The 27,156-nt window shown below is 43.0% G+C and overlaps 1 protein-coding gene across 5 annotated transcripts in view; it reads right to left on the reverse strand.

Moving 5' to 3' along the window:
- Positions 1–27,156, reverse strand: part of trpm7 (transient receptor potential cation channel, subfamily M, member 7) — a 38,354-nt gene that overhangs the window by 5,503 nt on the left and 5,695 nt on the right. The window contains exons 2-38 of one of the 5 annotated variants that reach the window (XM_076078036.1): positions 25,641–25,720; positions 24,588–24,626; positions 23,659–23,866; positions 23,103–23,316; positions 22,222–22,346; positions 21,859–22,030; positions 20,208–20,382; positions 19,448–19,571; positions 19,077–19,149; positions 17,862–17,962; positions 17,093–17,227; positions 16,943–16,996; positions 16,717–16,857; positions 16,316–16,450; positions 15,873–16,150; positions 15,550–15,778; positions 14,710–14,865; positions 14,165–14,308; positions 12,000–12,128; positions 11,568–11,819; positions 9,938–10,112; positions 8,835–8,967; positions 8,511–8,689; positions 8,168–8,300; positions 6,986–7,788; positions 5,824–5,918; positions 5,589–5,685; positions 5,417–5,490; positions 5,236–5,273; positions 4,572–4,600; positions 3,920–3,979; positions 3,258–3,302; positions 2,954–3,019; positions 1,530–1,813; positions 1,153–1,235; positions 368–573; positions 91–142 (exon numbers count right to left, since the gene is read on the reverse strand). In XM_076078036.1, the coding sequence (XP_075934151.1) occupies positions 91–142; positions 368–573; positions 1,153–1,235; positions 1,530–1,813; positions 2,954–3,019; positions 3,258–3,302; positions 3,920–3,979; positions 4,572–4,600; positions 5,236–5,273; positions 5,417–5,490; positions 5,589–5,685; positions 5,824–5,918; positions 6,986–7,788; positions 8,168–8,300; positions 8,511–8,689; positions 8,835–8,967; positions 9,938–10,112; positions 11,568–11,819; positions 12,000–12,128; positions 14,165–14,308; positions 14,710–14,865; positions 15,550–15,778; positions 15,873–16,150; positions 16,316–16,450; positions 16,717–16,857; positions 16,943–16,996; positions 17,093–17,227; positions 17,862–17,962; positions 19,077–19,149; positions 19,448–19,571; positions 20,208–20,382; positions 21,859–22,030; positions 22,222–22,346; positions 23,103–23,316; positions 23,659–23,866; positions 24,588–24,626; positions 25,641–25,720 (5,516 nt within the window). Of the gene's footprint in view, positions 1–90; positions 143–367; positions 574–1,152; positions 1,236–1,529; positions 1,814–2,953; positions 3,020–3,236; positions 3,303–3,919; positions 3,980–4,571; positions 4,601–5,235; positions 5,274–5,416; positions 5,491–5,588; positions 5,686–5,823; positions 5,919–6,985; positions 7,789–7,960; positions 8,054–8,167; positions 8,301–8,510; positions 8,690–8,834; positions 8,968–9,937; positions 10,113–11,567; positions 11,820–11,999; positions 12,129–14,164; positions 14,309–14,709; positions 14,866–15,549; positions 15,779–15,872; positions 16,151–16,315; positions 16,451–16,716; positions 16,858–16,942; positions 16,997–17,092; positions 17,228–17,861; positions 17,963–19,076; positions 19,150–19,447; positions 19,572–20,207; positions 20,383–21,858; positions 22,031–22,221; positions 22,347–23,102; positions 23,317–23,658; positions 23,867–24,587; positions 24,627–25,640; positions 25,721–27,156 lie in introns of those variants that run through there. The other 4 variants (XM_076078035.1, XM_076078038.1, XM_076078037.1 and 1 more) reach the window with 4 other exon arrangements.

A 27,156-nucleotide genomic window follows, 5' to 3' on the forward strand; every position in this document is an offset into this window, starting at 1 on the left:
TTAATTAATTGTTTCAGCTTTACAATATTGAGCCAAAACAAGATTTAAAAAGAATAATAATGCAAAACGTGTGTGAACATGGACTCTTACCCCTTCTCACCGCTCTTAATAACTGATGGATCCGTCAGAATCTCCCCAACCCCTACAGAGAGACACACAACACACACACCAGCTTCATCATCATCATCATCATCTTAACTTTGATAAGTGCGGAGGTAAACAGTGGAGGAAGGTAAACACATCTGTCACACGAGGAAACTACATCTCCCATCTCCATGACTGATTCATGTTTCATCCATGTACCAAAGTGACATTTAAAACAAACTTGACAGCTTTTTAAGAGGTTCTGCGTGTCGAGGGTCTTTACCCTGCAGGTCGAGCACCAGCAGCTCTCCGCGGGTGTACTCGTAGGTCCAGTGGCTGAAGGCCAGCATGGTTTCCTCCAGGAGGTTGGTGGGGACGATCTCATCTCCGTTGTTGTTGTTGAACTTCCTGAACTCCCCAGTAATGCACTCCTCTATAGCAAACCACTGTCCCGCCGAGTGACAGTAGAGCAGGAACACCTCCAGAAACCTGAACACAAAGAGGACTCGGGTTTCATTTTTGGTCATTTAATTTGAGGCTTTAGCAGTGAAGTTTAAAACAACTGCATTGCATCTTAAGTGACTTTACCTTTCATGCATTTAGAACTGTGGAAAAGGAATTATTCATTTGAAAACAAACCATGATCAGATGATGTCATGGGTTTACAAATGTCTTGATCCTTTAGAGGAATAGGTTTGCATTCTTGGAAATGCACTTCTTTGTTTACTTCCTGATCAATACAAACTGTGTCTCTGTTCAATACGAAGCCAGCCGGCAGTTGGCTTAGCATAGTGACTGGAAACATTGGGAATCAAAGTGCAATGCAGAGGCGTGTTCCTCAAGTTGGGTGTACAAAGGACTTGTGTTCCTGTGTAAATCACCTGTTGTACAGACTACCTCAATTAAATAATCCAAACCACAATGAGCCAAGCAATATGTGTGACTTAGCTGTGCATAGCATCTATAATCATGAGAAAACATATCAAAGAACTTAATTAAACCGGTTTTAAGAGATGGGGGGATTTTATGCGTCCGTGTTCTGCCAACCCTTCTTCAACGCGTGCTCACCTCGGTGAATAAGGAATCGTCTTCGGCCTGATTAGGTTGAAGGCAAACGTCAGCTTCTGAGCAGCTCGTTGTTGTTGAATTTCCTGGAGTGACGCAGAGAAACAAATGCTTTTGTCATAGCCACAGTTTTTTAGGTTAATATTTGATGGCAGTTAATTTAGGCTTCAGCAGTATGTCGTTATAGCGAACAACTCTTATGCATTTTGAGATTACAACTGTGTAATCTTAAAGAGGCAGAGCCGGATTGTTTGACACACCACGCTTTCAAAAAAGTGGCACATTAAAACATCAAACTAGATCTAACTGAACACAAGCTGAACAGTACAGGGAATGTGTGAGTATATGGGCTCTTCCGGGGACGTGTCTGTGCTCCCTACCCTGAGACAAAGGTGCAGCACAGTGTCCTCCTTGTAGATGCTCTGCCAGGTTTGAACCACCTCAGGAAGGAAGGATTTGACTATATACAAATGTCCTGGTTTCAGGATGTCGTACTCTGACCAAGTGCAGAGCACCTTGAGGGCCCGTCTGAGTCCTCCGCCCATCTCCTCCTTGCTGAGAAACTCTATTTTAGCACAGAGGCCCCGCTGGGCCCAGGAAGACATGCTGTTGTTGATGGTGTTGGGGGAGCTCTCCTCCAGACGGTACACAGTCACCGGCTCCCCTGAGGAAACACAGAGCAGCAGGTGAGTAATGCCTCGGTTACACTTTCCACGAGGATGATCGCACGGACGTGACGAGAAAACGTTTGGTGCAGGTTTCTCCTTTCTCATAGCTCTTCAAGGTTCTCCATTTTCTCCACCCATCCGCGAACATTGACAAATTCACTCCAATGACCATCTTTTAAATATAAAGTAGCTGTACTATTCAATTGATGTTATAATACTGCCTGTTTTAGTAGCGATTTCACCCATTAACTCTTTATTTAGGGATATATTTGCCATGCCAGGTACTTATTTATCTTAAGTCTTTTTTCTCTTGATTATATTTTGGACATTTCGCATCGAGTACAACAGAGAACCAGACAGGAAATACCAAAAAATGTAAGACAATGCAGTTACAAGGAACGCCTGACACCGACATCTGTTCCAGTGAACAAGCCAAGTTTCTACTACCTGTCTAGTGTTTAACTGGCACAGAGACAGTTTGTTTTGGGTATGTCACTCAGAGAGAGCCATGAAACTGTGCAACAGATGTGTCAAGGAAACAACAGATAGATGATTGCTTCACTTCCTCAGAAGCTTTAAGACCACTGTTGAATGAAGGTTTATATCCGCTGGTGGCAAAGTGAGGTGTCCCTGTATTTACTTTGGTCAGTTATTGTTGTGTTTTTGTACATCGTCTGTACTGACCTATAAAACCAAAACACAGTAATTGCATATTTAGTCGGAATTGAGTTAAGACCAGAATCTGATCTTTTTTACCATATGGATTTTTTATGCCATTAACGTGTTTAAAAAAAAAAAAAAAAACTGCATATGAAATTTTAAAGAACTAGAATACAGAGGTAAAACCAAACACTCCAGCTGCTTAGGACCAGTTGGTCAGAGCTAAATCTAATAGCTAACTCAGCTAAATACAACACACATACACATACATAAAAGGCAGAAGATATACTTTGCTCATCAACAACTTGGGCAAGACTGTAAAGCAAGCAACTGCAGGTGTGACAGGGAGAAAACACATCTCTTATCTCACTCCAAACTTCCTCATTCTCCAACTGCCGGTTGTCTTTTCTCAGAACTGTCTGCGGTGTTTTCACCTGAAATGACACATCTGGGTATGCAACGTGATCCAGACTTACCTCGAGGGGGCACAGGGGTGAAAGGGATACTCTGGGACAGCCTCATCAAGTTGTTGCGCTCTACAGCTGCAGGAGGAAAAGTATGCGAGCACACGTCAATAAATACACAAACAGGTTGAAAGAACCGTGTGAGAGGAGTCGGAGGTGAAACTACTTTGTAGAGTTATTCTTTGCCTCAGTGAAACAATCATTTTCACCCACAGACAGCACTCTAAATTAAATGCATTGTTTAAAGATAACAATCATCAATTTTGGGAACTAAAATAATATATAAAACACTGACATCTTATTCTCGCTTTCTCACCCGAGTACTGGTAGCTTTCCATGGGCTTGAAAGGAGAGCCAATAGCTATGGAGAAAAAGGAAAGAACCGTTAATCTTTTTACAGAATTAGCCGATTTGATCAATTCAATGAACATGCCAATGATAATCATTCCATTGAAAAACATAAGGGCACATTAATGCAACAAAAAAAACACCACCCTGAGCTGTCTCAGCATCCACCAGTAGATGTCTCTGTACGACTTCACAACAAAAGATCAAGCTCGACAGTTTTCCTTCCTGCAAGTCATTTCTGTCGCTAGGTAAAAAACTAAATTAATATTTATATGCATGTTAAACTTCTTGGATATTCCTTTTATTCTCATAAATAATAAAACATCAAGTGCAACACTCAAGAACAAAATAGACCATAGTTATCACTGCAGGTATCATTTTAACCAGACCCGTCTTACTGTCATCAGTTTATTTGGGGGGTAAAAAATGGCAATAGACATAAAAACAATGTAGAAAAGCAGAAAAATAGCCACATGGGAGAAGCTGGAACTAGCAAATGTTTGGTACTTTGACTATCAAAACAGTCGCCGCTTAATCCTCTGTTGATCAGCCAATCGGACGAAACGTTTAAACCTGATATACGGCTTTGAGTCAGTTGTGCTGTTTGTTCAGTCAGTGTGGGTTACTTACAGTCCTTTCTGGCTCCGAGGTGGGAGTGCCGAGGCGTGTAGAGAGAAACTGCTGCTGTAACTACAGAAGAAGAAAAGCACAGTGAAGCATTCATCCAGAAATATGAGTAGACATACACGAAGTGTTGTACAGCAGAGTTCACTCCCTTTCCCTTTTCTCGGATTTTTCATAAACAAAGATCCATAATTACTTGCAAAACAGGCATGCTTTCTATCTCAACTGAAACACCATCTAATGCAATATCTGCAAATGTAAGAGTTGAAATATCTGTGGAATAGTGTTGATATTGCTCACTACCCCAGATCTTTCATTAACTTCTATCAACCTTTCCTGGTCTGGAATAAATCTCCTAAAACATTCCGTAATATCCAGGAAGTAAAATGACACATCCTCCTTTCTGTTGCTAAAGCCAGAACACAATCACACCACATACTGTTCTCCAGTAAAACATTAGAAAATGATTGCAAAAAAGGGGGAGATGTTACAGTATGGATTTTATCACACAAACATGCATTGGATGCCAAGACCAGGCTCTGTTATCAAAGTGACATTTGACCTTTTCCCTGTGAAAATGCTGCTGGACCAGCTGTTCCAGACAGAACGAGTCGGACCAAACTAAACCACGCAAGATGGAGGAACTACATCTTCTTACCATTTGGTGCATCTTCCCCAGGGGCTCGCCTGATCGAGAGCAAGAGAGACAACAGAAAGACATTAGTTTAACAAATCAGATGAAAGAGCTTGTGTAATGCATTTACATAAGGTGGTGTGTGAATAAAGTGTGTATCATCGAGTGCTGGTTTTAAATAAGTGAAAAACAAATAGACATCAGAAACAAACTTAAATCAGACATTAACTGGTCTGACTTTCATTTGAGTCCCTAAAAGGTTTAGAGGTGTGTGTTTGTGTGAGCGTAGCCTACTTGCACGTCTATCTTTGTGAGAACCAGACTGAAAATTAGACCTAGAGAATGAGGACATTTTGGAATATGAGAACATTATGACGGGTCCTCGCCTTCAGACAGCACTTAAAAGGCCTATTTGAGGGTTTAGACTTGGTTAGAATCAGGTTTAGGTTAAAAGAGAGGCGGCCTACAGCCCAAGGGTTCAGCTCATGGTACACGGCCGCAGGTAAAATAACATGAACTCCTCTAAATATAGAGTAGGAGGTGGGGTTGGGCATTTAGTTGTAGTATGTTTAGGGTTAAGGTCAGGAGCTGGGGAATGTCTTATGTCAATAAGGGTCCTCCTCACAGGTATAGAAGTACGTGTGTGTGTGTATGTGTTGCGTGCGTGTTGTGTGTATGTGACACTTACAGGCTGCTGGCTTGGGCTGATTTGACCTGAACTCTTTCCTGGTGGAGAAACGAGGAGTCGTTAAACACTGAGCGAAACCAGCATTAATTAAGTTAACAACATTTAAACTTTACAGAGCTGTGCTGTTGTATTTGTTTTTACTTTGTAATCATGAAAGTACATACATAGACACATTTCTTACCAGTACTGCAGCCCGGGGGTCCTCGTGGATGAGGATGTCTTCAGCCGACACTCTGCTCCTGTCCTTCTTCAGAGCTACAAAAACACAATGAACAATCACCAACCAGAAAACGATCACATGTATTCAAAAAGGTTCTTCCTTAGTAGATGTTTTCTTATTTTTGTGAGCTTACTAGAGTCAGGATGGACGAAAGCCGGGTGTCTATCAAACTCAGTGAAGCCAGCGTAGGAGTTGACTGCTCGGATATGACCGTGGCCTTGAGGCTGAGCCTGTGGAAGACAGACAGACAGACAGAGACAAAGACAGATCAAGTAAGTACATTAGAAAAAATATATATATACAGTCCATACACCAAATAACCATACATTTATTCATATATTTATACACACACGCACACACAAACATACCTGCAATCTGGTCTGTGGCACCGGGCTTTGCTGTCTGCTGGAGCTGGAAGTCTCTTTGGGTGTGGAGTGCTGGAGGTCCAAACTGTCTTTATGCCCTAAAACCAGAAACATATTGTCAGTGGACATTAGCCCCGTTAGTCTGTAATAAAGTAGAATAAAGTACTTTTATTTTCCCTAGTAATTAATGTTTGGCTCATGTAACAATATCCCACCAAAACAATCACACAGAATTATTTGCTAGAACTATTTGATAGAGATTTGTTTGCTACTCCCATTGTTAAATCTAAAGCAATCGTTGTGAAGCATTCAGAACAAGATAAACACAAAAATGTGGTGACATGCTCGTCACCACAAATGTTAAATAATCAGGTTCAAACATTTGATTCTCATGATAAACCCCCTCACCTCCACCTGCCAAACAAATCCATAAATCATAGAGAGCTCGGAAAACCTCAACCAGTCAACCAAACATGGGAAGACCTCAGAACCACCCAGGAACAGAAAGTAAACAAGACAGACAAGAGGTCGAGACAGAGCAGAGAAGAAAAGCCACCAGCTTAAGGTCTCCTGGGATCCTGATCTGGAGATGGACAGGCCCGAGCACCCGGCAGACGTAGTCCTCAGCCTAAGCTCAGACTGAAACTCAAACCTCTTGTGTTTGGCTCTCTTGCCGTGTTCCTCCTGTCAAGCGGGATTTCTGACCCGCTTTGATCCTCATAGCAGGACGCTGGAAGGGGAGGTGGTCCTGACGCATTCCCTTCCCTGCTCCTTCGTCTGTGGGGCCTCCCGAGCGCCACGGCAGGGGCATGCGCACAACCAGGCAGGCTGCTGCTGTTTCCGTGGGTGTCACCCAGGGATGACTCGGCTTCAGGAGCCAGTGGGACTTCAGTGTCTGTACTCCGTCCACTCGGAGAGCCTGATCGGCCTTCGTCGTCACAGAACGCCTTGTTCACGTACCCCCACCCCACCTCGCTCTCTCTCCCCCTGCCTCCTAACACCTCTGTGTTCTCAGGCTTCGCAGTGCAAGCAGGCAAGCAGGCAGGCCGAGCAGAGCCCGAAGTCTTAGAGACAATGACAACAGTAGGATACACACACACACAGTTTTCAACCTCCTCTTTTACCTCCTCATCAACACCAGATTCAACCTCTGTCTCGTACTTACCCACAAATGCCCCAAACTCTACAGTGGTGCTGTCTGGCTGGAGGGGCTGCTGGTAAAGCCTAGCTAGGGCGAGTTCTGGGTGACTGGAGCCACTGGGCTGGGAAGGGGTGCTGCTGATGTGGAACTGAGCCCCGGGGGAGGGCACATTGGGCAGGCTGGATGGAGAGTCGAAAAGAGCCGGCTCTTGTGGACGGGTCAGCTTACTCCGAGTGAGAGAGTGGCCTCGGAGACGCAGCTCCGGCGGGGAAATGGCCACAGCACTTTGTACAAAGGCACTGGAGCCGACACTGCCCGAGGAGCCGGCCTCTACAGCAAGGTGCCCGAGCCCAAATAACCCCCTCCTCTCTGGACTCAATGCTGGGTTGAGGTTGGGGTCCAGCCCCAGTCCTGCTCCATGGCTGTGCCCGGCTTTCCGGCTACTTTCCGTCCCAGCCCCTCCCCCTACACCAATCCCAAAAAGAGAATCTGCAATGTTGGCTCCTGCCTGGGGAAAAGAGGAGCCGAAGTAGGCCCCCACACTGCGTTTTCCGATCGCGGACGATTTGGAGTGAGGGCCAGTGTCTGTTGCCCCAGGGCCGACGCTGGGGACCAAGTTCTTAGAGAGGCTGAGCTCCCGCGTGATCTGATTGTGGACCTTGCTGGCCTCTGACGCCCTCTGAGCAGTGAGGGTCTTCAGGGTGTCCACAGTCAGTGCTGAGAGGTCCTGCAGGTGGCCGATCTGGGAGTCCAGTGTGTGCAAAGAGCGTTTTATAAAGTTGACCTTGTTGCCAACCTCCTTCAGCTGCAAACACATGGTCTCAACCCTGGAAATGATAAACGGTAGACTCAGTTACCCACAGCTCAGCTCGTGTGTTAAATGACATTTTGAAATTGGTCGGGTTTTTCTTATTTCTAATACTTTGAGGAGATGTTTTCATTTCAGAATTACTGTATATTCAGTAGGCTATGTTACTCATTTGACTGTGGAGTTTTCACCTCTAGTAGCGCTCTGGTGAAGTTTGTTATGAAAGAGTCCCCGTTTAGTTTGTCTCAGGCACGAGGACGCACATGCATGCACATTTGTTAGACCTCAAGGATAGACATAGTCATGCATTTTGGTGAGTAATGCTGACTTTAAACAAAGCTTTTGTATATTTACAAGAAAACTCCACAGTGCATCTTTAAGGCCATAAACAGCCCCACCTTTCTGAGGTAAGACGAATACGCTCCTCACTCCCAGAGTGAAACTGATCATCCTTTTCATGAAAGTACGTCTCTACACATTGCTCCTCAAAATCATGAAGCTTCTTTTGGTCTTCCTCTGTGAGAAACAGCTCTGAAAGAAAGAAAGCAAGAAGGCAGACATGCCGTACTTAATGCCCAGTTAAGCAGCAACACTTTGTTCAATTGCATTGTTTTGTACACACAACGCATTTTAATCCCAGTTGGTTGTTCTTGAAAAAGACAAATAAATGGCAGGTTTTTAATAATCAATATTAAGGAGACATGATGTTTCTGCCAGAAAACGACAGTAGTGTGGTCGTACTTGGTCCGTAGGTAAGCTCCTTCTTCCTCTTTCTACATGTACAGAAGAGGGAGTAGATATGGCAGAGGAGGATAAAGGGAGGTGGGAGGACAGGCTTCTCATGGTAGGCCATAATGAAGTGGTAGCGCTGGTACTTCCACACCAGATTAGAAATGGACTTCACTTGCAGATACACATTGCTGGAAAACAGAGAGTACAGAAATTACACCGGGGATGATGATGCTGTGGAGAATCCCAGCAATATTTGATAGATTCAACACACAACCCAAAGCTAACGAGTACCCACATTGTTCTGGATTTAGCAGTGAAATGTTGTGAACTCACTTGAAGAAGGCGATGAGGAGGTTGACCATCAGTATATACTGTACAAAGAGGTAGACTGCTTGAAGGAGAGGAGTCAGCCACACTCCTGCTGCACACAGGGGCTTTGCTGATGGTTCAGTGTTATTGGCACACACTGTGAAGAGGAGGAAACTTTTAGCACATGCACACACCCGCAAGTATGCACGCACATACCAATCCCCCCCAAATATGCTAAAGATATCACCTCCGAGTCTTGTTTATTGCACAATCTGTAACTTACTATCTGACCTGTGTGGGTTTAAATGTAACCATACCACGCATAAATACATACCAAGACAAAATAGGACAATACTTACTTGGAACTGTCTTGAAATATTATTTATTTTAACATAAAATCCTGTTTGTATTTGTAATTAATGTATTCATTGTGATGTTTAAACTGGGGCTATGCTTATACATTAATTGTTATATTAGCTGTAATAATTGTAAATCCCAAAAAAGGACGACACATACATGTGTAGATTATCCTTTACTTCAACACTAACAGCTGTAAGCTGTTTACAGTTGAGAAACATGCACTCTAACTAGGATTTGTTCAGAGGAATACTTTGATTGTGATTAACCTTGAGCGTTAAATTACTTTTTAAATGCATTTGTTAACTCTACACAACAAATTTAAGACTTTGTAATTGACATGAGACTATTCACCACTTCCAGGTCATAGTAACAGTGATGAACCATGTGATCAATTTCAACGGTGGGTGAAACCTTGGGATTCCAACTCGGGTTAAGGAGCACGACCAGGTGTTTTGTTGCACCGAAGCGTCAAATGCGCACCGACTCAAGCGATGATCACTTAACCGTTGCCCGTTAGCCAGAGTCGAGGCAGTCGATGCTGTGGTGAAACAAAAAGCCCCGCCCTCCAAAACGATACCTGCGTCGGCTGCTTTGACGCGTGACCCATGTTGTGTGAAAGACGTTGTGAGGCGGAGGCAATGATTAGGGCATCGTGGGTTTGATTTGACAGTGCTTGAGTGACAATCAGCCATCATGCCGTGGTGAGAAGCCTTGAATAAAACTGTCCTTACCCTCGTAATCTCCCCTACCATCCTCATCGTCCTTACCATCGATTTCATAGGCATACACTTCCCCGTACATCATCCAGTATGGCTGGAAGACCACATCTTTGGCCAGCGTCCAGCTGGGCTCCTCGTTTGGGTACAGAATGGCTTTCCTGGGTACGCCGTAGCTCAACAGGACTATAGCCATTATTACCACAATATAAAACATGTTGGCCACCTGAAAGAGATGTCAGACATTCCAAATGAAACATATGACTGACGGCATGATCACTACTTGAAATAATATTAGACTTATTAAGGACACCAAGACAGTTTTTTGTGTGTGCAAAAAACGTCTACTTTGGAGATACAAAATCAGCACCATTTTAAAGTCCCTTCACTTTCTATATAGCAGCTGGTTAAATAACGGGAAAATAGAAAATAGACCATGTTCTTCGAGTCTTTCATTTGGTCCGGAGTTGCCTGTTTCAACGCAATTATTGATTGTAGCTGCCGGGTAACAAAATCTTTCTAATGTCTGTATTGAAATCCCCAAGGCAGACGCATTAATGTTGAAGGTTTACGACTACTTGACAGCTATGACGGTGTACGTGATGGAAACTTGATTGTGTTCTGATCAAATCTAGATTCACTTACAGAAGGAGTTTGATATTTTAGGAAATACACTTATTTGCTTTCATGCTGAGAACAATACCACTTTAACATCTCTACAGAAAATATAAAGCCACAGCTAGCAGCTGCTTAGCTTAGCATAAAGACTGATAACATGTGAATCGGCTAACCTGGCTCTGTCCAAAAGGTAAAAAAACACACTTAGCCAGTTCACTAATTAGACTTCAGGAAGTCAATGGCTCAAAAAAGGTATCGTCCTGCTTGTATCTCCCAAAAAAAACTCATCTAAGCAGATTTAATAAGCTTAGGACAGGCGCATGGTAGTCGTTTCCCCCTGCTTCCTGTCTTTATGCAAAGCTAAGCTAATTGTTTGCTTATTCTACCTACATATTTAGCAAATATTCAAGAAAACCAGTCGGCATACATACAAAAAATTGTCAAACTCCTCTTAACTAAATTAAACAAAACATTCTTAACATATATTTCATCCAATATCTGTGGAAGGTAAGCTTTCACCTCAGAGGTTCTATAAATACTTGAAAACTACGACATGGAGCACAATAAATGGACACAATAACAGCAGGACGGGTAAAATGTCTGTTCTATAACTGACGGGGCTGCCCAGGATAACACAGTAGGTTTACGATACCTAGTAACAGCATGTAGATGATTAATGCTGTTTAAATATGAATGTTTGAACTGATTAATACATAAATATTGATGAAATCACGTTGTGAATGCACAAAAACAACAACAACTCTCTCACTATATGTCCACACTACAGTTTAACCTAAAAAGCTACTAAACAATTGCGTGTAATTTAAAGCAGTCTGTTGTACTGTCATGGCCTTAGGTACCATACAATAACTATTAAAACATTCATCAACAAAGTAGTGTAAGCGTAAAAACATTAATATTATTCCTGTTTCATTGCATTTCTGACGAGAAAAAAACATGGTTGGAAAAATAATAATAATAATGTTTAACAACTTTAACACTGTGGACAAAAACATTCTCGTCTGCTCATTATGTTGTGGCGAGACTTCTCACAAGAACTCACCATTTTAGCGATCATCATGACATACGGTCCGGCTTGCTGGTTGACAGCCAATATATCCAGTAGTCGCACGTACCAGAAGACGATATTGAGACAATACACCGTCCTCCCGGGGACAAAGGCAGGACCTCCAGCCAATCTCAAGCCAAAGCCGATAAAGAAGGTAACAATGGCCAGAAAGTCAGACACATTGAAATAGTCACTGAACCACACCTTTACCTTCTGGCTTATTTTTCCGGCTTCAGACATAAACATCTGGGAAAAAAGGAGAGAGAAGGAACAAAGTGTGAAATAATACTGAGGAGATAAGTTCATTTACAATCTTTGGCGAGTCTTTAAAGGACTACAAAAACAATGGAATCTTCATTACCCTGACATTTTTTAAACATTATAGAGCCCAACAATGTGTGCCTAACACTTGTATGTTGCACATACCTCTCGAATTTTCTCAATGGCAGAGGTGAATATGTAGAGGATGACCACCCACTCTTGAGGAGAAGGCCAAACAGGCATTTTCACCAGAACCACGTACGAGTAGAACATCAAGAAGCCCAGGTAGAAGAGCTGACAACGTGAGATACACAACGATAACGGTCACAAACAACACAAAAAAACAGGACAACGAATGTAAGTAAACGATTCATTCTCCCAAGCATGGGAATGCAGTCATTCTTTTTTACTTTGCATGTCAGAAATGTGGCTACACTGCATCTAAGATGTTGGACTAAGATGATCACTGGCCTGTGAGGACAAAGAGCCTCTAAATTCAGAAAGCTCCCGAGAGGGGCTTCCTCTATATTTTGAGACGAGGTCAGTCGAGGCCCTCCGAAGGGGCTCGACCTCATCATGGCACTTTGAGTCGGGAGTAAATACTCTGCCATTTTGACTCAGAGTGAAAATCACAGTTCCCAACAAAGTCTGCTCTCAGAAGGGAGGGGTGAGCGGTTCAGGGGGTTATATAAGAAATGGAGATTGGAATTTTCTACTAATATAAAGCTGCAACAGTCAGCATTTTTGTCGCAACACTGAATAAAGCTAATTGGACTGTTCACTGCTCTCATCAACCAGACGTTAGTCATAACAACTTCTACTAGCTTCTCTTGTGTTTTCTTCTATTTCTGTATAGAAACAAGTAAAAGCCACATGATAGTCTCCCAATGGTAAATGTATTCCCCACTATTGTTTAACCTGCGCTTGAACAACCATACTGCAGACTGTGGGAAAGTTTGGCATTGGCACACACACACACACACACACACACACACACACACACACACACACACACACACTACAACTTGGGATTACAAAAAATTGCTGAACCTTGACATGGGAGGTGTGAACTGCTGGGAAAATCAGCCATTAACACTCACGTCTGATCGGTAAGCTATTGTTGTGTGCTGCATTGATGTGTTGAAACGGGAATGGAAGCAGGTACAGCAGATGTAGATAAGCTTGGGCACAGGCTATATTACGCAGAATAGCAGTTTCAGTGATGGTATCAGCACCTCTCAGTCTTGAACAGCCTGAAAAACGACCCCGCTCCTGAAAATAAAACCCTCAATGACGTCGCCCAGGCTCCTGAGAACCGGCCTCAGGCTTGTAAGTAAACATAAGAACAGGCGAGAAAAGATGAGTGAAAAAAGAAGCGTTAACCGCGACCACTGCTTTTTTTTTTCTTGACAAATCTGTGGCCCATAAATTAGTATTCTTTAAATTAAGTGTAAATTCATGCTATCGATTTCAGATTCGTCCTCACTCCACTAAGCTAACCAGTAGGAGTGCTGCTGCAGCGGGATGGAAATAGTCCCTCATTTGCGTACCACTTGTGAACACTTCTAATAGGCTTTAATGGAGAGCAGAAAAAGTAGTGTCTTATATTTTATTTAAAAAATTGAATTAAGAAAAAAGGGGGAAAAAGGGTGGTGTTTCAATTTCACATTGCTATGCCACTCTGGGAAAGAGATTATCCGACTGCTGAGCATTGGATTAAATACTTCTCACAAATAATGGAGGAGTCTAACTAGATGTATGTTGTGGATTGTGAACTGTAGGACTGTGTTCCCTGAGGGCAGTGATGTGCCTGTTCGCCCATTCATTGCTAAAATACAGAGAGTAAGAGAGCTGCGTTTCCATTCTTCCATGTCTCGCCACTTTGTGTGTGTGGGCGCCTGATAAGACAAGGTTGCACCTTGTCCCCATCTCCTATTGGTGATATTCATGGACAGACTATCGATCACAGCTGGCGTCTGCAGGGCTTTGTGTCAGACCATGCTGGAGGAGGGAACCATAAACATCAAGCAATCAAAGTCATTTTCTTGTTGTTTTTGTTGATTCACAACATCAGCAGTGACCAAATCTCTAACAACCCCTTTTGACTGAACCGTTCCAGATCCAAAGGAGCAAAAGCAACTAAGCTTTGCAATAAAGTCCCTTTTGCTCATTTATGTTTGTATCTGCGTTAAGCGACTGCTCCTGGGTAGCAACATCCTCTTACCCAGAATCCTACAAAGCTAAACAGCCATAAACTAGATGGCTGGATGGATGTGTAAATGTGTGTGTGTGTGTGTGTGTGTGTGCATTCTCTTCTGTAATCTCCATACCGTGTTAGACCAGAACTTGACAATGGGAGCGTGGTAGAAGGCATATATTTTCCTGGTTAAGGGCAGCTGTCTGGAGCGAATTTGTGTCTCCATGTCACTCTTTGCCTCCACGTGGTCGTGGGATCTGGCCTCCTTGAACACATCCTGCAGGGAGGTTAAAAAAGGCCCAAATTAGACAACAGCAGGCCACAATGTGGAGAGAAAGCGAGAGAAAACAAGCAGGGGAAAGAGAAGAATGTGAGGGAACGAAAGTAAGCAAATAAATGACTGAGTGAGCAAAAAGTATTTCTCAACAATCTTTTAGTAGCTTTGCTACTTTTGTTATTACACAACAGAACTACAACCTGTTCACAGCTCATGAACCCTTTAACACCATCTAAACTGTGGACAGTGTTTCATCTTCATGAATTTGGACATTTTCAAAGATTTATTTAATTGCAGGACTGCTTTGACGCTGGGGAGATGCCATATTTAAAAGTTTTGAAAGAAAAGGAAAAAAGTGCCGGTATAAAAATACAAAAACAGAGGGACGGCGTAAATCACACCATTTGGATTTCTTCAGTTATGTTCTGGAAGTTGTGTTCGCTGTCCTCCATGGTCATCTGGTGGTCGTCCTGACTCTGAGGGATGTGAGCCATCTCAGCCTTGGATTTGTACTCCAGCAGCAGGATGGCAGGAGGCACCAAGATACTCAGGATCACCTAGAGACACATACACACTCAGGTGGGTGGATGCTTCTATATTTGTCAAGAACGTCCTTTGTATAACACGCACTAATGAATCCCCAAGTGTTCTATTGCCCAAGTGTACATATAGCATAACACAGGCTGCTGTGAAGGTCTCCACACTGATGCAAACACTTGAGACTGTTTATTTGTCACCAAACAAAGAAATGACAGCATGATCATTTCATCTGAGTATTCAAATCCAAATTTAGAAAAATAACTTAGGGAATTTAGGGAAGACATCTAAGAAGAAGATCAACCCTACTAAGCTACTAAGCTACTGGAAAAGCTTATTTAATCTATTTATTTTCATATTTACTAAAAATGTTTGGAGGAAAAAGTGTCTTTTGTAACAGAACTTGAAACCAACGTGTTTTTGCAGTGCAGATAGTTCCTCTGGTTTTATGAATGGGTTTTGATCTATAATTCAGGAAACGCTAGGAGGAGGTCACCTGCGATAAACAAGTTTAAATATTGTTTAAATTCTGTTCCTATTCCTAACCATGAATCGTGGTGGCAGTCTAACACCTCAACAAAGTACTTGAAATTCGGGATTAGATACGAAAGCAGACCTTTGTTAAGCCCCAAGAACACCGCATCTGTTGACAACACTTTACCAAATACAAATATCAAAAATAAAAATCTAAATGGATCATGAACCTTGTACCAGGAGTTCTTGCGCATGTTCAGCCGTCCCATCCACATGTCTGACAGCAGAAACTGGGTGCAGGTATGAGCCACAAAGGGCCGCAGGTGGGAGGAGACGGCCAACTTCAAACAGGTGGAGTTGCTCCAGTTTTTCAGCTCGTAGGTAAGCAGCTTCATGGCCATGGTCTCATCCTGCTTGAAGGACTCCTCCAGCAGGTCCACTGCCAACGTCCCAAACTCACTGAAATACGTCAGCACAGTTTGTTTAGTCCTTACAAAGAAATGTGACAGTTTTATAGCTACCCGACACGAATCAAAGCCACAGAAAAACCTACTTTGAGTGCTCCTTGAGCTCCTCCGAGGTGTCGTCCACCACGTCGCTCTTCTTGGCCTCGTAGCCCATGGATCGGCAAAGCTTACAGGCCACCAGTGCCTTTGCCATGTTCTCCTCGCCGTGCTGCCAGAAGAAGAGGGACATTTTCTGCCTCTTCATCAGCACAGCCCACACCAGCAGCTCATTGAAAGGGTAGGGAAACCGCCGCGTCTCTGGGTCGTCTATGTCCACAATCTCTTCTTTGCTCCTCTTTTTGTTCTGCTCGATGGAAGATTCAAGCTGGGAGGAGAGGGAAGCAGCGGTGAGAGGAGTAGAGGCAGACTGACTTCACTTTTTCCCCCCATTTGATGAGATGCAGAGCTGTAGCACGAGACCTTTTCATTTTTAGGGATGTGGGATGCTCCAGTCTAAAGGAAGCCCTGTTCCTTTTATTGAAATACTTACCTTAGGTTTGTATGGCTGTGCAGTTTTGATAAAGTGGTTGTGCCTCGTCTTCTCCTTTTTGTCAGCCTGCATGCTAAAAGACTCGTGACTTTTCCTCAAATGAGAACCAGGACCTGCAGTGTGGCGCCCCGACCTCTGCGCAGAACATGAACACATTTTCAGATTAGTTGATTTTACTCTGCCGACTTTTACAACAACAGTTTCAGGCCTAACATCAGTGATACAATGCATTCAATGTTACTGTGTAGATAGTTCCATTTTTTTTTTTTTTTTTTTTACTACATACACACGACATTCCAGGTTTTCACTCCAGTGCATCGTACCACTTTAAATAAAGTTAAGACACGGACCAGTGTTTTAAATATCAAACCATAAAAAGACATTTTGGACACTTGACTCACCCTATTGTTGCCATGGAGGTTGTTGTAAATGATTCGGAAGCGTTTCCTTGTGTAGTTGCACCTGTAAGTCCCGCCCATCAGGTACTCAATTACCAGGCCCACATCAATCAACGTGATCTTGTAGTTTGGAGGCAGATGACTCTGCAAGCAGGCACAGTGGTGGTGAATGAACAGACTCTGGTTCAACGTCCACTGATGAAAACGTTACTTTGCGGACGGACTATACCTGTTTAACATCTCTAACCAGGTGGAGGAGAGTTGGGTTGGTGGGAGCTTGTTTCTAAAATTAAAAAGATACAAAAACATTCATGTATATATTGTTTACACACAGCTCATCTCTGTTACTCAGCGGCTGGTAGGCGTTTCATAACGTTACCGTGTTGTAGAGCTCCTCTAACCGACTGATTGTCAGGAATCGATGCATGCTCACACCGTTTTCTATGAGCAACTTGACAAAATCCACCCTGTCCATCACGAGTGCATCCAGCATTGCTTGCTCCAGAGAGCTCACCTATACACACACACACACACACACACACACACACACACACACACACACACACACACACACACACACACACACACACACACACACACACACACACACACACACACACACACACACACACACACACACACACACACACACACACACACACACACACACACACACACACACACACACACACACACACACACACACACACACACACACACACACAGTTATGAACCATATTTCAATGGCAAATGATTGTTTATAAAACAAACGCAGTGAGGGGAGAGACCAAAAATATGTCCGTTACAAAAAAAAAACACACACACACAAGCAACATAATTGAATATCATCTATCCTCTTATTCACGCAAAAGCCAGGATTCCCCCCCCAAGTTTCAAAATAAACATCAGCACTGAGGGCAGCTTCTAAAGACAATTGTAATAGAGTTCATGTTACAGTCAAGACAAGCAGTTCATGGCAGCCTGCCCGAGTCCAGTCCCCCGGCTCCTCAGACTGCAGATTGTGGTAAGCAAGAGGTTCTCGGGGTCATTTTGGGCAAGTCCAACAATTTGGAGCTAATGCTGAGCGAAATAAACATCCGCGAACAAAAACACACACACACACAAGACAAATAAGCACGCATACGTACCAGGAGCTGCTGTCCATACACGAACACGTGATTCTTGGCTATGTCTACCCGGTCCCAGGCCAGAGTCAGGACCAGCTGATCGAAGGCTGATGCGTTTGTGCCTGAAACACACAGGTACAGCCGTGTGTGAACAACACGTACACAAACAGTAATTCCCAGGAGAGTAAAACCTTATTAACTGTGTCGTCTAACAGATTAGACGACAAAGTAAATCCTAGTTCAGTCTCCTGCTCTCTTCCACAATAATCTGCTTATTGTCCTCTAGGAACCATCTCAATCAAATAATCATAACCACTGGACACAGAGTTGTACACAGAGTCTGTCTGCTTAAAAAATCCACACGTAGAGAAGAGGATGTATTCAGCGATGGCAGTTTCAAACTTCCCTTTTAATATCCAGCCTGCTGAATTAATTGAAACACAGTTGAATAGAGTAAGATCTTAAAGCAGCACTCTGTATTCTGTAGCAGGACTGAGAGCTTTTGTACTCGAGGGTCCTGTTGAGGATGAGTTACTGTTTCACCACGAGGTCTGCGCCTTAGGGAGACAAATATTTGCCTGAGTGGACATTTTCAGTCCGTCTGTTTGTCAGAACCATTTTCTGCAGACTATCCATCAGCTGCTGTCACTCGCAAAGCCTTTGCTTTTGTCTAAAAACACAAGAATTACAAGAATTACTGCGACCCACCTACATTCAGTACAACACACTTCTTTCAGGTGAACAATTTGCTCCACACTTGAGAGGAAGAATGCTTTTGTTCACACAACAGTTTGTCAAGAGTTTGTCAAGAGTTTTTAAAAAAAATCATGAAGTGGGAATTCTTTTTTTCCAACTGCAATCATACTAAATATAAAACAAGGTACAAATCCTCTACCGCATAATGACAAAAGGTGAACTTTTTCCTCTTCCTCTAACAGAGTGTAGAGAAGAAGAGGAATAAGACTGAGACGTGCAGCTCAGTGACCGGCAGTGTTGGAATAAGGAGGCCCTGTGAATGTGAGCAACATGATCTCCTCAGGAACACAAAGAGAAGGGCACACAGGGGGAACGCTGCTCTCAAAGCATATCTTCATCACAATGAAAACATTACAAAGTCTTGAAATCTTTATCTCCCAATGCCAACAACCTCAGCACATGAATAGACCGAATCAACTTCATGCGACTCGGTCCCTTCGTTAAAGAAGTTGAAGGTTCAGAGAGAAGTCATCTACTAACCTTGGAGCAAAGCCCTCAGAATGGCCACGTCGATGTCCTGGTGCTCATCGGAGCTGATGTGAAACACAGTGATCTGTTTTCCAAGAAACAAGACAGGACTTATCAACATGTTCCCACTGGCAATTATCCAGATGTCTCAAGAGTTTGTGATATATCACTGTTTGCAAACTAACAGCGGGACCATCATAGCCGTTTATGCTTCGGTTCTATTCCCTCTTTTTTTTCCTCCAGAAGCTTTTGTGTTTGGTTTCCAGGAATTATGTTAAATGACTCTGATCTCTGCAAGTTTACCGCTACACTCATTTAAATGGGAGTAAATAATATAAAAACCTTAAAGATAAGAGTATGAAAGCGATTTCAAAAAAATGTACCAATTCTTTGCTTTTCATGCACTCCATCAGAGTCTGAAAGAGGTGGATGGCATCGCTCTGGCTGAAGTTGAAGGTTTTCTTGATGGTGGCGATGATGTCGGTCTCCACTCCAACAGGAAGACTACTGTAGAAGAATTACAGAATAACATGGCTACGGTCACACTGCTCAAACCCACACAGCTTTAAAACACAGGTTGGATTCCACCACAGAGTGCTTTGATCTCTGGGGAACACGTTGCGAGAAGGTTTTCAACAGCATACACTGCAGCCGTACAATCCCTCTGGGACTTCCAAAGGTTTTATTTGTTCAATGATGCGATTATGTACTATTTTTGTAGATCACTTTTATATGCTAGCTGCCTTTTGCTGTTAACCAACCTTCAAAGGAATGGTTAAACCTTAATCTCCTCTGGATCGGTGCACGTTTCCTGTATCTAATCACTACCTTTTTGTTGTTTTTGCACAGCTGGATTGGAGAATCCTGGTTTGACAGAACGAATAGAGCTCATAATCACCGTTAAGTTAATAAAGAAACCTTGATCATTCTCTCTGGGTAACTCCTTCCTAATTAATCACTAATCAATACTACTGATTCTCCATGCATTCCTTTCTTTGCAATCATCCGACCATTTATATTGTGATTACACAAACACTAAAACGTTTTTTGGAAAGATTGGAATTTCCCCACCCACCCCTGTCCTTTGTGTGTGTGTGTGTGTGTGTGTGTGTGTGTGTGTGTGTGTGTGTGTGTGCGTCCTACCCTCCCTCCTCGGTCTGCTTGTGGACGTAGGCCAAAATGTCAGCAGCACGGCCGGTCCCCTCACACACCACCACTGGGACAGGAGGGCTCTCCTGAAGGTAGTCCAGCACGGTCCGGATCACGTTGGGACCCCCTTCAAAGATCAGAGCCACAACGGGAACACCCTGACCAATTCCTACAAGAAGGAAGACGAAGAGTGAGCTTAACGTTTCGGTTTATGTTACATTATTACTCTCAGCTTCAGTGTTATTCCCTTAATACAGCTCCACCCAAGTGACAGTTTAAGAGGTTCAGATGATAATAGCCAGCTCACTGTTATCATCTGGTTTCCACCAGGCAAAGACAAACTGACTTCTTAATGGTTACTTACCGTCATACGTAATGTCTAATATAGGAATCAATGACTCCAAATAACCACTCAAAGTTTGGGTTGCTTTCCTGTGATGCGTCTAGAAGTAGTGGTATTCCCACCTCAGTATACACTACACATATCCGCACTTACAGTATTTTGTAAACCAGATCTAACTGCTCATGAATAACATCCAGGAAATGCCGGGGCAAAAGTTAATTATGATCGAAGAATATAATGACCATTCCCACGCTCTATTATGTCCCATAAATTGTTTTGTTGCTCAGATTTAGGTAAAGGAGGCTGGTGGGTACTCGTGAACCCATTTTCATTCAGATATGTTGAGGTGAGAGGTCAAGGGACCCCGTGGATAACAGCATTCCAGTTTTTTTCTTGCCAAAACTTTTGTCAAACTTTGGAACATTATTTAGTCCCCTTTCCAACTAGTTTCATATGATGTGATGATCAGTACCTTTACTAGCTTTAAAACTGAGTCCGCATGAATGAGGCATATCGACAACAGGTGTTCACAGCTAAAAAAGGAAGAAATTAGTAAATTGTATTGCTTCGGTTTTATGTAACGGAGATGGAATTTCTGTTTGGAGTAATTTGATGGTCATTTTATGCCCACTTTGGTGCAACTGCTCTCAGAAAAAGCCAGTTGTTCATGTGCTGTGAGTTCATGTGGACACGCATATTCCACCAGTTCACCGACAGACAAGATGAGGTTAGTGTTACATTTTTGGGCGAATAATTCCTTTAAGATAGAGAGAAGCAGACGGTCATTTCAAGGGAAATACTATAATTTGCATGTCAATTATTAATTGATAATACATAATAATGAATTGACCGTGTCCATTTGCAATGATGCACGTGCAGTCAAAATGAAACAAGTGACATGAGTTCTTTCAGTCTGTGGGAGGCACGTTTGAGCCTTTCTTTTAACATAACATAGTATTTAAGTTTGTTTTTCTTGTAAGAAGGGGGCACTCCATTAGCTTACTGGCACATATTTTGAATTTTGTACAACACAGTGTGGAGAACCTTTCTGGTGTACAACTTCAAAGCCCCTAAAAACAAAATGATGATAAAAGAATATTCTTCGGGACAAAAATAAACTCAAGTTGGCAAATGCTTTCTTATATGGATTTCAGTACTTTAATGGATGCAAGTGTGGCATCTTCACTAGATGGGTACACACAGTCATGGGCTCTTCTTCTGAGATAATGCAGTGAGAGCTTTTCTAGATCTAAAGTGATCACTAACGACCTCTTGTTGTAGTGAAGTTACAGTTGTTCTTACGTGCGTGTATTCTTTGGAGGTTGATGTGCTTCTCCAGGTCCCGCCGCAGTTGGACCTCAACGCCGTACTTGCCCACTGTCCCATCATCCACCAGGAGGAAATGGGAATGCAGGTTGTTGAGAACGTTGAGTTTGCTGAGAGGGTTCAGCAGCGTCTGATACGGAGCGACAATCTGCAGTGCGGACATGAGAAGGTAGTTCAAGGGAAGTGGATAGGAGAGAATAAAAAAGACTTCCGTTATTTAATAAAACCAATCTAGGACAAAACCCATGCTGTCATGACTCAGGATTAAATAGATTGAGAGGTTATTAAGTATGTTAGGAGGAGATAATAACAAAGGGGATTGCAAGAGTTGTTTCTTACGTCTCTGCCAATGAGATCGTTACGGTTTTCAATGACTCCCCAGGGTGCGATCCCGATAGTGCAAATTTTCTTTGATGATCTTGAACAGTGTTCTTTGAGAGCGTCTCCCACATGCTTCGCCACACCTTTAGGAAGGATACATTAAACAATCAATACACGTTCAAGGTTTTATTGCCACTTAACCGTTGGCATACCTCAGTTAAATTCCCCTTAATAAATATATTTGACAAGTAGAATTTTGGTGTAAGTCTCTGTCAAGTAAAAGTGTGCTAGATGGTGCAGATTCCATTAACCATGCATGTTTAAAGAAACAGCCAAGTCACTCAGGCTTCTGTGACCAAGCCCTCAACAAGTGCATTAGTCCTGGGGTTGTTTGTGAACCACAGTGCTCAGCTAATGGATCTCATGGATTCAGCAGTAATTTGTGATCCAGGAGACCATCCCAACTAGTCAGGCTGCCAGAGGCATTAGGAGTAATCACTGGTCTGGGTAATTGACCCTGTGAGTAATGATTTAAACACTATGATCAGACCACAGCATCTTAACGTCGCCTTGTGGCTGCAGACACACCTCGGCCACGACACACACAGCCAAATGACACGCTTAGAGCCCGGTATTACAACTTCTGCTACATCAGCGCATCGCCCTCTGATGGTGTGTGTTTGTGCAGGTTTGAGTACAATACAAGTGTGTGTGAGTGTTCCTTTAAAGAATACGTAAGTGAGCAGGGGTGGAACGTAAGAGTTATTTAGCTGCCGTGTCTATTCAATAACAATAGCGATTCTTTATTACACTCGGGCAGGTTAACATTCACACGTTCGCCGTATTATTTTCCCATGACCTAAACGTTTATTTGTTATGTTTCAGTCGAGACTACAGACCTGTGTTGACCCCTCCGGTGAGGATCCAGGCCCCGGTGGTGACTGCGGCTTTGATGAGGCCCTTGCCCACCACCTGCTTGAGGCGCGGGTGCAGCTCAAAGTTCTGAACTCCTCCATGGACAGAGATGAGGATCTTAGGAAGCTCCATATGCCACTCCTTCAGCATCAGCCGCAGGATGCTGTCCGGCCGCGAGTCGTGGGACAAACGCACATACTGCCCACAGACACAAGACAAGCATGTTCACATGAACACATTAGCCGGGGAAAGATATAACCAGTAATAAAGACTGGGGATATACTTTTCCCATGATCCCTTTTTCCCCTCTTTTCTATATTTTGTGTTTGGTGGTTAACAAATGCATATGAACATAATATATAAACATAATCACATTACCACACAGGGTTAAATGTATGTAAACAGCGTTCACAGAGAGTCGCCGCACATCTACATTAAAGAAAACACCTTAAAATACTGCGCAAGACTGTTTTACATCTGTATCACAGTTATTTGACATGAGCGGCATGCCCTCCAGCAGAGAAGACTTCGCCGTCCTACCTTGGCTCTGTACGAGTGAGACCCTCCCTGGAAATTGATGACACCATAGGCATCACTGGGGCTCGCCTCGGTGTGTTTCTCCACCGACCACTCCTCCAGCTCGGGCATGGACAGGTTGGAGTTATCACCCAGCTTCACGTCCGAGTACTTCGTGGCCAAGCTGGCTGTGAAGCCAACGTGCTGCCGCACCAGCCGTCCACAGCAGCATCTTTAAAAAAGGTGAACGGATATCATCTTGTGTTGATATAATAATAATGTACTTATTCAATTCTATACATTTTTAGCAGCAATGTTGCAGAACACAGCAGATAAAACTGAATATTAACAGGAGCACATTTAAAGTGCGTTTAATTTATGGCACATTTATAAATCACTGTGAGAAACAGATATTCAAGAGCAGGGAAATAATATTAACTGAAAGTTTTCAAAAAGGAGCTTTCAATCTATCCTGTATGTAGCCACCAAGTACATATTTAAGACCATTTAACATGCGTCACACATCAGATACAATCTGCTGCCAACTGTCAACAGTCGCTGGGTTGAGAGGGGAAGCCCGCTTCTGTCTCCCGTTCTCTGAAATTCTTAGTAATTATGAAACAATGCGTCTTATTTACTATTTTGACTTTCTCCGTCCTTGTTTGAGATTTGGCATTTAAGTATTGAATATGAATGTTTCATCTAAATCTTTCCCTATTATCACCGTTAACTGTATATGCAACATGTGAGAATGCGCTTTCTAGATCAAGCGTTCTAGTTTCCACACCTCCTTTAATTACCCGAGGTGAGAATGTGAATCCTGACATAAAGTCAGGAGGTAAATTGTTTCCTGCATGTCTTTTCTGGTGTAAAGTAAGTGGTTAGCATAGACTCTCTCCGGCTAATCCTGTGAGGTAACAACGAAAGAAGGGAACAAACAAACAAATACTTACCGGACTAGCTGTTGGCAAATCTGGCATCCTGGAAGGCATCTGGCAGGAATTTAATTTAACATAATTAATCATCGATTTAAATAAATACAAAATGTGGAGTACATTTGACAAAGACAGTAATAACGGTCGGATCTCTCCTATGAGAAGCAAACTCTCGGCAGACAAAGTTTGAGGACATTATGGAAGGTTATCGGTCAGCTGGGCAGGACGCCCGGTTAGCTTGGCCTTTAACCAAGAGAGGGATGTGAAACCTGCCAAACTCTCACTTCCATCACAGTCACACGCAGGCCTTTGGCCAAATGTTAAACGTCTCCACTAACACCTTTGAATCATCTTTGAGCAGCAGCACGTACTGTAGTTAGCGAAGAAAACCCAGCGGCAAATAATTGATGTAAAAGAAAACACAGAAGTAACCAAGTATCATTGCGCGTGTACAAGAAGAACGTCGGGACTGTGACTTCTGGAAAGTGTAACTTAAAAACAGAAATGTCTTCCACACAAAGAACAAACATCACTGCCGGAAACGTCTTTGCCTATTTCTTTATAGCTGGATGCATTTTATACCAGCTGCTGTACCTTTAATTCAACTATTCCGTGTGTGTGCTTCTCATGCACACACGGTACATTGTGAATGAGTGGCCTGCATGAGAAGTCAATAAGAAGCCTTCTCCATACTAGTGTAACATTGCTTTGTAAGATTCCAGTAAGTCTGCTTCACATGATTACACACACAGAGAATAAACTTTTTTACAATTTAAAATGAATAAAACTCAAATTTAACAGTAAACATGAAATGGGAATCAGACTTGAATCCAAATGATTAAATGCAAACTCCCTAAAACAGCTGACAGGTAAGAAGATATGACACACGGGTTCATCACTGGTCTTCCCCCTCACTTAACGCTATAATTACAGTGACAAACATATACATCAAAATTATGTGGAAACAGAGTCATTTACTCTTTGGAGAGTAGTGGTTAGGGTTTGGGCCTACTTTAACACACGCACCATACAATTACATACGGGCACACTACAGCGCCTCTGAGCACATACCTGTGGGGGTCCTTTGACACTGGAAGTATGTAGACACATTCCCGCTTGGTGAAAGTGCTTTCTATCCAGGGTTTCTGGGACTGCGAAACAAAGAGAAACAGTTTCATATTGAGAGCAGTGGACTGATGTTCCCTCATTTGTGTTCACAGCTTTATTATGTTTGCATTTACAGAATACAATCGAATAAGAAAACGGTCGCTTGCTCGTCTGCGTAGCTAGTGAGTGTGCTGCTACAAAGAGTGCCGACATGATATCCAACATAGTCTCACAAAGACAAAAAAACAAACATGGGGATGAATCAAAAGTGATAAGCTGTCTGTTTTCTCTGAAAATAACAGAACATCCTTCTGAAAGAGGGCTCGTAACCCCTTAATCCAGGATTTAGTCTAGGGATATCAAACAGATTAGAAGTTTTAAAATCAAAAAAAATCAAATCAAAACAATTAGGATAACTATAGTCACCAGCTACAGGTGCCTGCCAAATTTCTAAACCACAATAAAATAATAGCCTTCTGCATCACTATTCCTTTAAAACAAGGATTTATGTCCCAGGAATTTTCAATTAAATGCCTCATGCCTTATTGTTCCCACCGGTACGGCTCAGAGCGATTAGCACCATTAATCCCTCCGAGCACAAAAGAGGGAAACCTGCAAACACCGTCACCTGCTTCCCACCAAAGCGTTTCAACTCTTCGTGAAACTCTAAACAATAGTATTGCAACAACCAGGGATGGAAAAGCTGTGAAGCAGGCGGCTACCAGCAAGTCAACAATTCCAAATATGTCTGAATTTCAATCATTTCATCTCCCGAAAGTCTCTTATTTCTCTGGTGTCAAGCGTCCCGTCCATAGTGACCCTGGTTCTATGCTGCAGACAACAAATGGTGGTTTTTAACGGACACATCTTAACCAACAGGTCCCACTGCTTTGACCAGTGCCACCGAGCCTGTACCTGGATGTCCTCCTCCTCTTCATCTCTGTGTTTAAGGGCTTTGTACAGAAACATGCCAAGGCTCCTTCATGCATCTCCCGGACAAACCACAGTCGCCACAGCTTCTCCCCCCCGAGCACTGGATCATCGGCAACAAGTCGCTGCACTTCCCTCGACCTCCCGTCTCTCAAAAGAAGATTTCCATACGAGTCTCAAAGTCTACAGCGACGCCGTTACCACACAGATGGACCCGAGTTATACGCTGAGCGATCAGTGAAAAAGGTGGCAGCCTCCAAAAATCCATCCACGGTTAATCTGTAAGAAGCCACTCGGGGGGGACGGATGAATGTGTCTGAGACCAACTAGATATTATACTTTGGTGTGGGGAGAAAGAGACGAGGGAGGCGGGGGTGTGGGAGAGGATTAGTGGAGAGGCCTCAATGATATATTCCTAGTTGTCTACTGAGGACACACCACCAACTGTGACTAACGCAGTACACACAAAACCTCTCCCAACAACACGGGCTCCGCACTTCTTTTGAAACTCATTTCCAAAAAGTTTACCCTGTGAACTAAAGAGACACGG

This window comes from Anarhichas minor, unplaced genomic scaffold (assembly GCF_050575085.1).
Source record: "Anarhichas minor isolate MPS153535 unplaced genomic scaffold, ASM5057508v1 ptg000062l, whole genome shotgun sequence".
Taxonomy (NCBI): Eukaryota; Metazoa; Chordata; class Actinopteri; order Perciformes; family Anarhichadidae; genus Anarhichas; species Anarhichas minor.